The 12,554-nt window shown below is 33.9% G+C and overlaps 1 protein-coding gene across 5 annotated transcripts in view; it reads right to left on the bottom strand.

Moving 5' to 3' along the window:
* Positions 1–12,554, bottom strand: part of LOC125652933 (insulin-like peptide receptor) — an 80,860-nt gene that overhangs the window by 12,105 nt on the left and 56,201 nt on the right. For 3 of the 5 annotated variants that reach the window (XM_056165846.1, XM_056165847.1, XM_056165850.1), the window contains 8 exons: positions 9,026–9,091; positions 6,566–6,899; positions 3,334–3,427; positions 3,002–3,153; positions 2,306–2,477; positions 1,256–1,414; positions 744–886; positions 151–215 (listed from right to left, as the gene is read on the bottom strand). In XM_056165846.1, the coding sequence (XP_056021821.1) occupies positions 151–215; positions 744–886; positions 1,256–1,414; positions 2,306–2,477; positions 3,002–3,153; positions 3,334–3,427; positions 6,566–6,899; positions 9,026–9,091 (1,185 nt within the window). The remainder of the gene's footprint in view (positions 1–150; positions 216–743; positions 887–1,255; positions 1,415–2,305; positions 2,478–3,001; positions 3,154–3,333; positions 3,428–6,565; positions 6,900–9,025; positions 9,092–12,554) is intronic. The other 2 variants (XM_056165848.1, XM_056165849.1) reach the window with 1 other exon arrangement.

Genomic DNA, 12,554 nt, shown 5'->3' with positions numbered 1-12,554 from the left:
CTGATTTACTAAACACTAGAATTTGACCATTGCATTTTTGACTGATTTACTAAACACTAGAATTTGACAGTAACACAGTGTTGTCGACTGATCTACTAAACATTAAAATTTGACCGTAACACAGTATTTTTTAACACTACATATACGTACTTCATCCTGGAAGCTTCACTCAGGAACTCCATTCTTTCTCGGTAAGTGGCATGTACATTCACTGTCTGAAATTCAAGATCAATTCAAACACTTACAAACATATCACAGATTAAACAAAGAAATACTTGATTTCTTTCCTGAGCTTTCATTCTCATGAAGGATTTGTAGATTCCAAGAAATCTTTGCAATCAAAGATTCACAGTTCCTATAGTAACACTTTAGAATACATGCATACTGCATGCTCCCCAATATCATGGTAAAGGGCCATAACTCTAGTATCAATTGTTTAATCTTAACCACTGTGAAACTTTTATCTTAAGTTATCCTCAAGAAGCTACACAACAAATTTCATGTCAATATTGCTTAGCATACCAAGACAAAACAGAAAATAAAGTTGTAAAGACTGAGGAAACGTTTAGTCCTCACTAGTCTCAACAATAGAAATAATGATAAAATAAAAGTCTGTTATACACTATACTTGTTTTGATTCAGATAACAAACTTGTTCTCTTTCTACTTGTTTTGATTCAGAGCCAGAAAAATGAAAGTGATAACCGACTTTTTCCTCTTTCATCCATCAATCTAAATCAATACCTTAACAGCTACTTTGATTTCATCTTCCTTTCCATACAGGTCCCTGGCAACACCTTCATACACCATACCAAACGACCCTTGACCCAGTTCACGAATCAGTTGGATCTTGTCACGCTCCACTTCCCATTCATCTGGGTTGTAATCTGCATCAGATACATAGGAGCATGACATTCAATGAACTCACAGAAATCTTATTACATTTCTTTCTGGATAGATAGCGTTTACTTTTTAAACAAATAAAATTCAATTTCAGTATCGCTCCATTTCATTAATATGTAAAAGCATCATAACTCTGAGATATAATCCCATAAAAATTCAGACCGACAAAGAAAAAATATAATGCGCATTTTACAAAAAATCTCAGGTAACATTGACAAATATACAAATAACAAATAGTCTATTCTTCCTTTAACAGAAAAATAAAACACATCATGTCAACAAGAGGCAGACCTGTAAATTTTGTTTGCAAATAGACTTGTTCTTATCGAAAGTAACTGTAATCCATATCTTACGCTCATAATCAGGATTAATGGAGGTAAAATCCGGTCTATCAGGTACTTTCTTAAATCGGTTCCGAGCAAGGAACCACACGCCGATGACAAGAATAAGGATGAGTAATAGGACTCCGGATACAGAGACGGCAATTATCGTTTCTGGTGGCCACTGAGATTCTGTAAAACAGAACATAGATATGCAGTATGTTTACCACTGGATTACAAGCTCATAAACTCCTAAACCAACAACGTTCACTTCTAAATTTCACACCTCAGATACAATCTCATTCCTTGCTCTCACATACACCCCTGTCAATGTCTCGAGGCTTTTACAAGATTCTTGTAAAATGGCACATATGCTCAAATAAAGTATGACTTGGACTTCAGTTACAAAAATATATACAATAAATGAATAAATACTGAGCAGATGTCAAGTCTTTTTGTGACACAAGAACCGTTAATTTGGGTTGAAACATGGATATTGGGTTGTTCTATTGCACCAGGCCTATACATAGGTACATGTACATGAAGAATGCATATTAACGGGGAAAAACTTCAAATAGTTGCTTGTCCTACATTTACCCAATATTCTATAAAGTAATTCTCAAGTTTTATTAGCCGTAAAAAAAGTGGATTTACATGTGGAATAACATTGCTTATTTTGAGAAGCTGACAGGTATATGTGAGTGTAAGGAAAGATAAATCTGGGTAGAGATTGTATCCACTATTATACCAGTATGTTCGATTGTTTTAAAGAAAGCTCTTTGCGATGTCCATAGGAAGTTTCTTTTCAAAGAAAATCTTTAACCATTTTCATCCTAACCATATGGGTTACCCATAATAAAACACTCCTGGCCTTAACACTGTAATTTCAGCAACATTCTTATAAAAGAGGATTTGCTGAAACTTTGACTATATCTAAAGATTTCTTTAAAACTCCTCTGTTTTTGAAGATTGATAAAATCTCCCTTCATTTTCCATCACTTAAAATTTACACTTCCACTTACCATCATCAGAATCGGATACAAAGAAGTATCTTGGCTCTGTAAAATTTAAACTTGCTCTTACCATCATCAGAATCAGACACAAAGAAGTATCTTGGCTCTGTAAAATTTGTGGTAAAGGCCAGGGAGGTGGCACGGACCTCAACAGAATAATTGCCAGGTTCCAGTTTCTGCAGTTTGTAGCCACCAACAGACTTGTAGTACTCATAGGATACACACATTGTATTGGGTTTATACTGTTTCAAAATAAATACCCAGTTTAATAAATATTTGAGACATTCTTTCTATCTTTCATTTCTTATTTGAAAATACCCATCAACATAACAAAATACATGTATTTTATGACAAGATTAGTGTACATTACATTTTCATTCATTCATAGCGTTTTTTCATATTTATGATAACACAAAATTGCAGATTCTTTCTTGATATTGTCTAGCACAATATCATTTCTTCCTAAAAAAAAAAGATTTCTAAAATAAAAACCAATGTCAATCTCCAGAAAATCAACTCTTACAAAATTCTGTATTTGTGGTATCCTGAATACAAGCAAAATTCATCACCCCACCAAGGTAATATTTTTAGTTAATAAGACATGGTTATAAGAAAATGACACTTAGTATCTATAAATTCTGAAGAGTTTTGATAAAACTTCCGAATGTTATTTATATCATTCTTGAGAATTTTCATCATTGCATGTAAAAAAAATTCTTGAAATCTAATAATTAATTAACTTAACATATACTCGGAAACTACATACATCTTTTAAAACTTTGCTGTATCGAACGTCAAAGTTCAGGATGAGTCCATTGGGGTTTTTAGGTTCATCCCAGTAAATAATGACATCCCTAGAGGTGGCGTTGCTCATTTTGTATATCTTAACTGAGCTGAGTGCTATGTTGTCTGCAGTTTCTGTGGAAAAGAAAGTTACTCATCAATTCTCTACACAAATATAATATCAAATATGCTTTTGTGATGTGCAATCTAAATTTTATAACAATCCAAAAATCAGAAATTTTACCGTAGCGGCAAAAACCAACCTAGAATTCACGAGAACAATTTTCAACGTATGCAAAATTGTGGCCCACTTACTGTCTGGTAGAGTCCGTGACAGTGATATGGCCCGGATACTGCACAGCTTAATTTTGGCAGGATCTCGTGGGTCTCTTTCCTGACAAGCTATTACCTATTCAAAAATGAAAAAGAACAATGATTAAACAAAAATGACCTGTATTCATATGAAAAATATACACAAACACACACACACACACACAATGACTTCCATGTATCTACAGAAAACTGCACCAATCAATTTCTGTTTTAGGTCTTGCTATCAAAGGCCTGGGCCTTTCCAATTGGAAAAAATAGCGACATTTCGTTGAAATTCAGAAAACTGTTTCATACAAAGAAGCAGGGGAAAACCCAAACCAGTGCATTAAGGTACAAGAGGACCATAGGCCTTATTGGTCACTTGAGTATTAATTACAGTCCCTGAAATGTTCTATTTTACATTTTTCTGTGTGCTCTCCATGCGTTTACAGTGAGCTCTCCATGTGTTCACAGTGCCTTCTCCATGCGTTCACCGTGCATTCAGTGCGCTCTCCATGCATTAACAGCGCATTCACCTTGTGCTCACCGTGCATTCACATTGCACTCTCCATGCGTTCACAGTGCATTTTCCATGTGTTCACCATGCGTTCACAGTGCGCTCTCCATGCATTCACAGTGCGTTCACCATGTGCTCTCCGTGCATTCACATTGCACACTCCATGCATTCACAGTGCGCTCTCCGTGCGTTCACTGTGCACCCTTTGTGCGCTCTCCGTTTACAGTTTTGCATTCATAAATCATTCTACTGTACATGTAGTTGCAATCAGGTGAATTACTTAAAATCTTAAGTGGGAATAAACCTTTTATTCTTACAAGCATTCAGGTGTAAACACAGGGTACAGGTACCTATACCGACCATGTTGTTTTTCTAATGCATCTGTCCGGACTCCTTTCAGGTTTATTCCAACTTAAATTTTAAGTAATTCACCTGATTGCAACTACATATACAGTATATCGACCAGAGGAAATAATCCCAGAGTTAATGTATGTACAAAATGATTATCATTATTGTATTATTTTAATTACCAGGACATAATAGCATTAACACTCCCCTTTTTTTCTTTGTAAAAGTTAAAGCACATGGTGCATTTTAAAATAAAATAGCCATTGGTTAACCTGCATCTTTTAAATATTTCTTAACATTTGTTTAAAACTAGAAATATTTAACTAACCCTAACCCTGGTAGTGTTATAAGATAAGCATACCTCTATTCTATAGTACTGGTAGTGTTATAAGATAAGTATACCTCTATTCTATAGTCCTGGTAATGTTGTAAGATAAACATACCTCTATTCTATAGTCCTGGTAATGTTGTAAGATAAACATACCTCTATTCTATAGTCCTGGTAGTGTTATAAGATAAGCATACCTCTATTCTATAGTACTGGTAATGTTGTAAGATAAACATACCTCCATTCTATAGTACTGGTAGTGTTATAAGATAAGCATACCTCTATTCTATAGACCTGGTAATGTTGTAAGATAAACATACCTCTATTCTATAGTACTGGTAGTGTTATAAGATAAGCATACCTCTATTCTATAGTCCTGGTAATGTTGTAAGATAAACATACCTCTATTCTATAGTACTGGTAGTGTTATAAGATAAGCATACCTCTATTCTATAGTCCTGGTAATGTTGTAAGATAAACATACCTCTATTCTATAGTACTGGTAGTGTTATAAGATAAGCATACCTCTATTCTATAGTCCTGGTAATGTTGTAAGATAAACATACCTCTATTCTATAGTACTGGTAGTGTTATAAGATAAGCATACCTCTATTCTATAGTCCTGGTAATGTTGTAAGATTAACATACCTCCACTCTATAGTCCTGGTAATGTTGTAAGATAAACATACCTCTATTCTATAGTACTGGTAGTGTTATAAGATAAGCATACCTCTATTCTATAGTCCTGGTAATGTTGTAAGATAAGCATACCTCTATTCTATAGTCCTGGTAATGTTGTAAGATAAACATACCTCTATTCTATAGTACTGGTAGTGTTATAAGATAAGCATACCTCTATTCTATAGTCCTGGTAATGTTGTAAGATAAACATACCTCTATTCTATAGTACTGGTAATGTTGTAAGATAAGCATACCTCTATTCTATAGTACTGGTAGTGTTGTAAGATAAGCATACCTCTATTCTATAGTACTGGTAGTGTTGTAAGATAAACATACCTGTATTCTATAGTACTGGTAGTGTTGTAAGACAAGTATACCTCCATTCTATAGTCCTGGTAATGTTGTAAGATAAACATACCTCTATTTTATAGTCCTGGTAGTGTTATAAGATAAGCATACCTCTATTCTATAGTCCTGGTAATGTTGTAAGATAAACATACCTCTATTCTATAGTACTGGTAGTGTTATAAGATAAGCATACCTCTATTCTATAGTACTGGTAGTGTTATAAGATAAGCATACCTCTATTCTATAGTCCTGGTAATGTTGTAAGATAAGCATACCTCTATTCTATAGTACTGGTAGTGTTGTAAGATAAGCATACCTCTATTCTATAGTACTGGTAATGTTATAAGATAAGCATACCTCTATTCTATAGTCCTGGTAATGTTGTAAGATAAACATACCTCTATTCTATAGTACTGGTAGTGTTATAAGATAAGCATACCTCTATTCTATAGTCCTGGTAATGTTAAAAGATAAGCATACCTCTATTCTATAGTACTGGTAATGTTGTAAGATAAACATACCTCTATTCTATAGTACTGGTAGTGTTATAAGATAAGCATACCTCTATTCTATAGTACTGGTAGTGTTATAAGATAAGCATACCTCTATTCTATAGTCCTGGTAATGTTAAAAGATAAACATACCTCCACTCTATAGTCCTGGTAATGTTGTAAGATAAACATACCTCTATTTTATAGTCCTGGTAGTGTTATAAGATAAGCATACCTCTATATTTTAGTACTGGTAATGTTGTAAGATAAACATACCTCTATTTTATAGTCCTGGTAGTGTTATAAGATAAGCATACCTCTATTCTATAGTCCTGGTAATGTTGTAAGATTAACATACCTCTATTCTATAGTACTGGTAGTGTTATAAGATAAGCATACCTCTATTCTATAGTACTGGTAATGTTGTAAGATAAACATACCTCCACTCTATAGTCCTGGTAATGTTGTAAGATTAACATACCTCTATTCTATAGTACTGGTAGTGTTATAAGATAAGCATACCTCTATTCTATAGTCCTGGTAATGTTGAAGGTTGCTGATGATGTAACTCATGTCCTTCCTCTGTGATGGTGTCTGCACAATAACTTTATTGAAGGGCAGGTCTTTCTCTGTTTCGTTCTCAGACTTGGTCTCATTTTCAAATGGATCATTCGGATTAACCTTTAGGTCGCCCGGAGCGGTGGAGTTATACTGCATGGACGCCTCACGACTGTACCGAGCTGCTCTTGGTTTTCGGAATTTGGCACTTGGTCCCTTTGGCAATTTAGTGGAGAGGGTGATGTTACCAATCTTGCGATTATTTTTAAACAACATCTCTGCTCTTTTACTGTCCATTCTATAAGAAGAACCATCCATAAAATAAACATTCTCTTTAAGTAACTGTTACAATGACAACTTTGTATAATTATAGTTCACTTCATCTTGAAATGACCAAATCCAATAATTCATGTTATAACATGGTAATGAATTAAAGTGACTTTTACATTTCTATTAGTTAATGAACTTTATTCAGTGTTTGCCTAACTTAAAAAACAAATTAATTTTTCTGTTATTATCACTCATGTTAATAGTAAGAAGTGCTAAACTGAAATCAGGATAAATAACAATTGTGATTAATTGGTGCTGTGAATTTAGAAATAGCAAGTCAAATTAAACTGTGTATAAGATATATATCAAGCATTTCAAAATAATTGGAGTCTGCACTTTTCTTTGTAAGAAAATAAGCAATGATGTTCTTTGCTGTTCACTTTCATTTTTTTTAAAGTTAATAAAAGTGCAGCAATCCAAAAACTTTCACATGCATACATACTGTCAGATATCAAAAACAGACTGTCTAAATAAACACCATAAAGGCATAGATATATAATTCTACAAGAGTTAACAAAGTACTAATATCTAATATATATGTTCACTGAAAACTCAGTTAGGCCTCACAATAGCACATGTTCAGGAATATGAACTTCATAGATTAATGCACAATTCTGGAAGGAAAAGTAAGAAGGGGGGGGGGATGAAGTAGGGGTCTACAGTCATGCTGAAGAGATGAGTATAAGCTTCAGTTCTATCATCAAAGCTACAAAAGATCAACTGTAAGGAATTGGCCAGAACTGCCAATAATTCTCATATGTTCATGGACAAAACGGCAAGGTAACATCTTTGTTTGAGCCACTGAAATTGACCACGACAAATTACAGCATAATCATGAATTTCTTGATGGCAAAAGGAACATGAACTTCTTGATGACATAAGGAACATGAAAAGTCATTCACTACTTGATGAAAAATTTCAAAGATGTTCTAAATGATATTTGAACATATCTAGTATTGATGTCAGTTTTTAGCAGATTATTCGATGATTTTTCAAGAATGATAATATGCAAATGTGCAAGCATCTACAGCTATTTAAAAGTAGAAAGTTTGATCAACTGCCAAGGAATGGTAATATTGATGCTTACCTTACCTTATTAAAATATAAGAAGAAAATCGTCTTCGACACAAAAAAAATATACAAAAAGTACTTCGGTACGCTCTGGTTACTAGCCCTGCACGAGGAAATTGTGACTAGCATATATATTTTCAAGTGTGAAGAGTGCATACAAAGCCTTGTAAACAATAGAGGTATTCTGAATTTCCTGGATAAAATGCAACATTTGTTTATGTTGGTGGGATCCATGACTTAATTCTTCTGGTATTTAGAATCAAATAAATATTCATTCATGCAAGCCAATACCTCGAGTGCATTGATAGGAACAAGCCATAATGCATGCCCTGTTTCATGCATGTCAATATTAAAATGGCATATAGGAAATTAAAAACCCATTTGAAAATAGAAAAAAAAATGATTAAGTCCAAAAGAAATTTCTTTTTAAGATGCACCTACCTGATATAAAAATTACCAAAAATTGGGATTATTGATATATATTTTTTTGGTAGTCCTTGGTAGTCCAAAACAAGAATTTGTTTTTAATGCACCTACCTAATATAAAACTTATCCAAAATTGGAAGTATTATTTATTTTTTGCTCTTTGATGTGCAAAACAGTAACTGTAGAAAGTTCAGGGTTTTCCCTTGCATAAAAATACACTGAAAGCGACTAAATTTATGGACAATATCTTGCCCCCTCTCTATAAAAGCATACAACATCAATAATATGAATTTTTAAATGTCTCAATTTTCTTCACTGAAGAATAATTTGGAGTTTTTTTTTTTTTTTTTTTTTTTTTTTTTTTTGAAAAGGCCATTATCAATCAGTGTGAAAAAAAAGTTCATCTGTGTTATCATATTTATCAGATAAACCTTGTTATAAAACATGCAAGTCTTGTATGAAAATTATCTTTTAGATACTGCAAGATGCATATTATTAGTGATGATGGCAATTATAGGCAGAGGTGCATTTTTATACTAGCTACAAAAAATGGTTGGCCGACTCTTTAAATTGTTGGTGGTATGTGGTCAAACTCACGATGTTGTGGGTAAATCTGTGGGTATTTCCGGCATTCCTTTAGGGGGACCGGGCCCGTAATCTGCCCTGTGGTAATATTAAGCAATACAAGCCATTTGTGATTACTACAGCAGAATGTTGCTGACTATAAAAACTTCACAAAATCACAAAACACGATAAAAGACTAAAGCATTACACCGACGAGCATGTTGTTGAGACTGAAAATCAAACAGATGACATGTAATGATTTACTGGTAATTTATAGGAAATGAACACCGAAAAGTCATTGATATTTTGTATATTGGCAAGATTCATAGAATAAGATGTGCGACCATTTATTTCACTGATAAAGAGTTTTGCCAACACAGTATGATTCAGATTTACAAATCAGATAGAATCCACTACATAATGATGAAATTTCTTATGTATGAAGTTACGGGTACCACACACGAAGCAGCAACGACACAACACAACAAAATGTCCACACGCTACATTACAGGCTTTTATTAATGAATCAACTGACATCCAGGAATAATTTTTTTGACAAAAAGTTTTTGAATCAGATCACTAGTCCCCCCATCCTTCTCTTTACCCTCCAATCTTGCAAGCAGCTCAATTGTGTACCCAAACCCCACCCCACATACCTTGGAAGTATTGTTTACAATGCTTACCTAAGGTACATGTATTTCTAATCATAATGGTCAACCAAAATTGAATATCAGTTGTTGAGTTATAAGTGAGATACAGCACTTGCAATTCTTTGTCATGTAAATAAGACTAGTGCCATGTTTTTGTTTACATTAGACTGTTTAATAGAAAATAGCATGTTTAAAACAAAATGAGATGTGCCAAACACCAGAAAACAATTTATTGTGTTATCAAATTCACTTATAAATTGAAAAAATCTGCTTTAAACGAAACTTTTACTAGATTATTTAACCTATATGTAAACAAAACAAGGCATGAGCCATGTTTACATAACAAGGACTTGTGAACTCTGCATTTCCCATGTACCTTGACTACTGACATTCAAATTTTGGCTGATCATTAGTAATACTTTAGTTCAGCATTTTAAACATTAAAATTTGAACATTTTCAGCTCAAATCATGTCCATGTCACCTTAAATCCCATGTCAGTGTTAATTACCCATTCTGTTTTTCACATGTTGACCTTTTCATATAATTAATTCAATTGAAACTTAATTTGAAAATGAAACTTGTATTGAATTCTTTTCTATTTGATATTTCCCATACTGATACCATTATAGAATTTTAAAATAGCACAGGGTCACAGAACCAGTTCATCAACATCACAAACGATGACAATGAATCACCAAAACAAAACATATTACAGCATTTGTTATGTAGAATTCTTCTCTGTTTAAATACCTGGAAAAATGTACTTTTGGAAAAAGAATAATTCAATTTCACAATGAAAACACTAACTTGTGGTTTGGCCTAGGATAATGTGCTAACCATACAGACGAGTTTTTCTTATTGGGCGAGATTTCTTATATCACATTTGTCAAAATGTTCGCTTCTAAAGAATTTTTAAATTGTCTGCAAAGTTAAAAATAAGCTGTTGGAAAGGCAAAAACAAACCACATATTAATTAAATCAATTCTGTGTAATTTAATTCATGCATTTCTTGGCTGAGATTGTTAAAAGAGATATGGGGGATGTGCTTGCATAACTCTCTAGGTGGTTGGTGCGAGTGTGAACAATTTAGCAGAAGCTTCCATCGTTGTGTATACATATTAATAACAAGGCCATTAACTCAGAGGACCAGCTGATTAAGATCTGAACAAGCATAAGCATGACACATGAAATGATGCTTCATAGATGTAATTATCAATAATAATGTGGTTGGTTTTTCTTCACTTCTGTTTTAAAGTAGTTTTTTTCTAACAATACAAAGTAATAGATGAGTTCTATACAAAAGACAATCAGAACATGGAATCGATATGATTACAGCGAAAGGACAAACAATACACACATACATTGATATCAAGATACACAAAGCATAAATCCAAATTGTTTCGTATTACTGAGGACAGGGGTGGGGGTGTGGGAAGGTGCGTGTTCAACTAAAGCTGAAATTTGAATTTCTGTAACCAGTGGAATACTTTGATATAAAAAAAACCCCAGAGATTACTAAGTGTCTCTAGTTCATTTACATATGGTAATCATACGTCATGGCCCATTGATTAAATATTCAAATTTGACACTGAAATGTATGCACACAGAATATACATATCTATTAACACAAAATCCTTGTTTTGTTAAGACAGATGTAACGTTCAACAATGAACCATGATAACAATACATAACAGTGTTTTAAATAGTTTTATCATACACAATGTAGTACTTTAAAAAAAAATATTCATCTTTAATTTTCTTCCTGTAAAAAAAGGGGGGGACAGTGTATAGCCTAAATGACAATTGATCTACATAGCAACCCAGGTATCCAGGGAGACAAAGAGCTGGGTCTCAGGAATACGACAACACCAGACTCAGGACAAGACAATGAAAGAGCAGAGAAGGTTCAGCAGATGTAAGCCATGAAGCAGAAGACTGCATCCGGTAGCTAAGTAGCAATCCAAGATGGCGTCAGATATATCTATCTAGCAAATCCAAGACGGATTTTTTTTCAGGCCTTTAATAGAAGATCAAGAGAAGGAGGTGAAGAAATCTAACATGAACACCAGACTTTGAACAAAACAATACATTTACATATATCTCACACTCAATAGGTGTATCTGCCAGCACAATTCAATCACATCCAAAAACTACATACAAATAATGTTTCCCCATCCCAAAGATCCCTCTACTTAATGTACTCATCATAACCTATTCTGTTTAATACCCACTCACCCTCCTCTAGCTCTTCCACTGTAATAGTTTATCATCCTGACCTATTCTGTTTAATAACCACCCACCCCTCTAGCTCTTCCACTGTAATAGTTTATCATCCTGACCTATTCTGTTTAATAACCACCCACCCCTCTAGCTCTTCCACTGTAATAGTTTATCATCCTGACCTATTCTGTTTAATACCCACCCACCCTCCTCTAGCTCTTCCACCTTTTTAATATGTAGTATGTCCTTGAAGCACCATCAAAAATATCTTAATATCTGTCCCACATCATTTTTTAATCAATTCAATTGGATTTAAGAAGGTCTAACAGATCACAGAAATTTCTTAAAAATGGAAAGTGGGGAATAAATTCAATTCAAAATGTTAAAATCTAAATCTTGTTTAGTGAAAAAAAAATATGGCTACATAAAACCCTTGTGAGACTAAAACCATAATCTAAAGATAAGACAAACCGGACAATGTGCTATCCTTAACTTCAAGCTATTATCTATACCAACCTCCACCCTTCACCTTCCACTCCAGTATCTTTAGTACTGAACCTACATCATTCTTTCCAAGAAAATATCTGACATCTTGAAGACCTCCTCCCCCTCCTCTGACCCACTCCTTTGAAACCATCCCCCTTCTCTCAACACCTCACCCCCCCCCCCCCCCTCCTTTTCTGAAACCCCT

The sequence above is a fragment of the Ostrea edulis genome, chromosome 5 (genome assembly GCF_947568905.1).
Source record: "Ostrea edulis chromosome 5, xbOstEdul1.1, whole genome shotgun sequence".
NCBI classification, from domain to species: Eukaryota; Metazoa; Mollusca; class Bivalvia; order Ostreida; family Ostreidae; genus Ostrea; species Ostrea edulis.
Note: the sequence above shows the minus strand (reverse complement) of the source record. Positions and strands in the feature narration are given on the sequence as shown.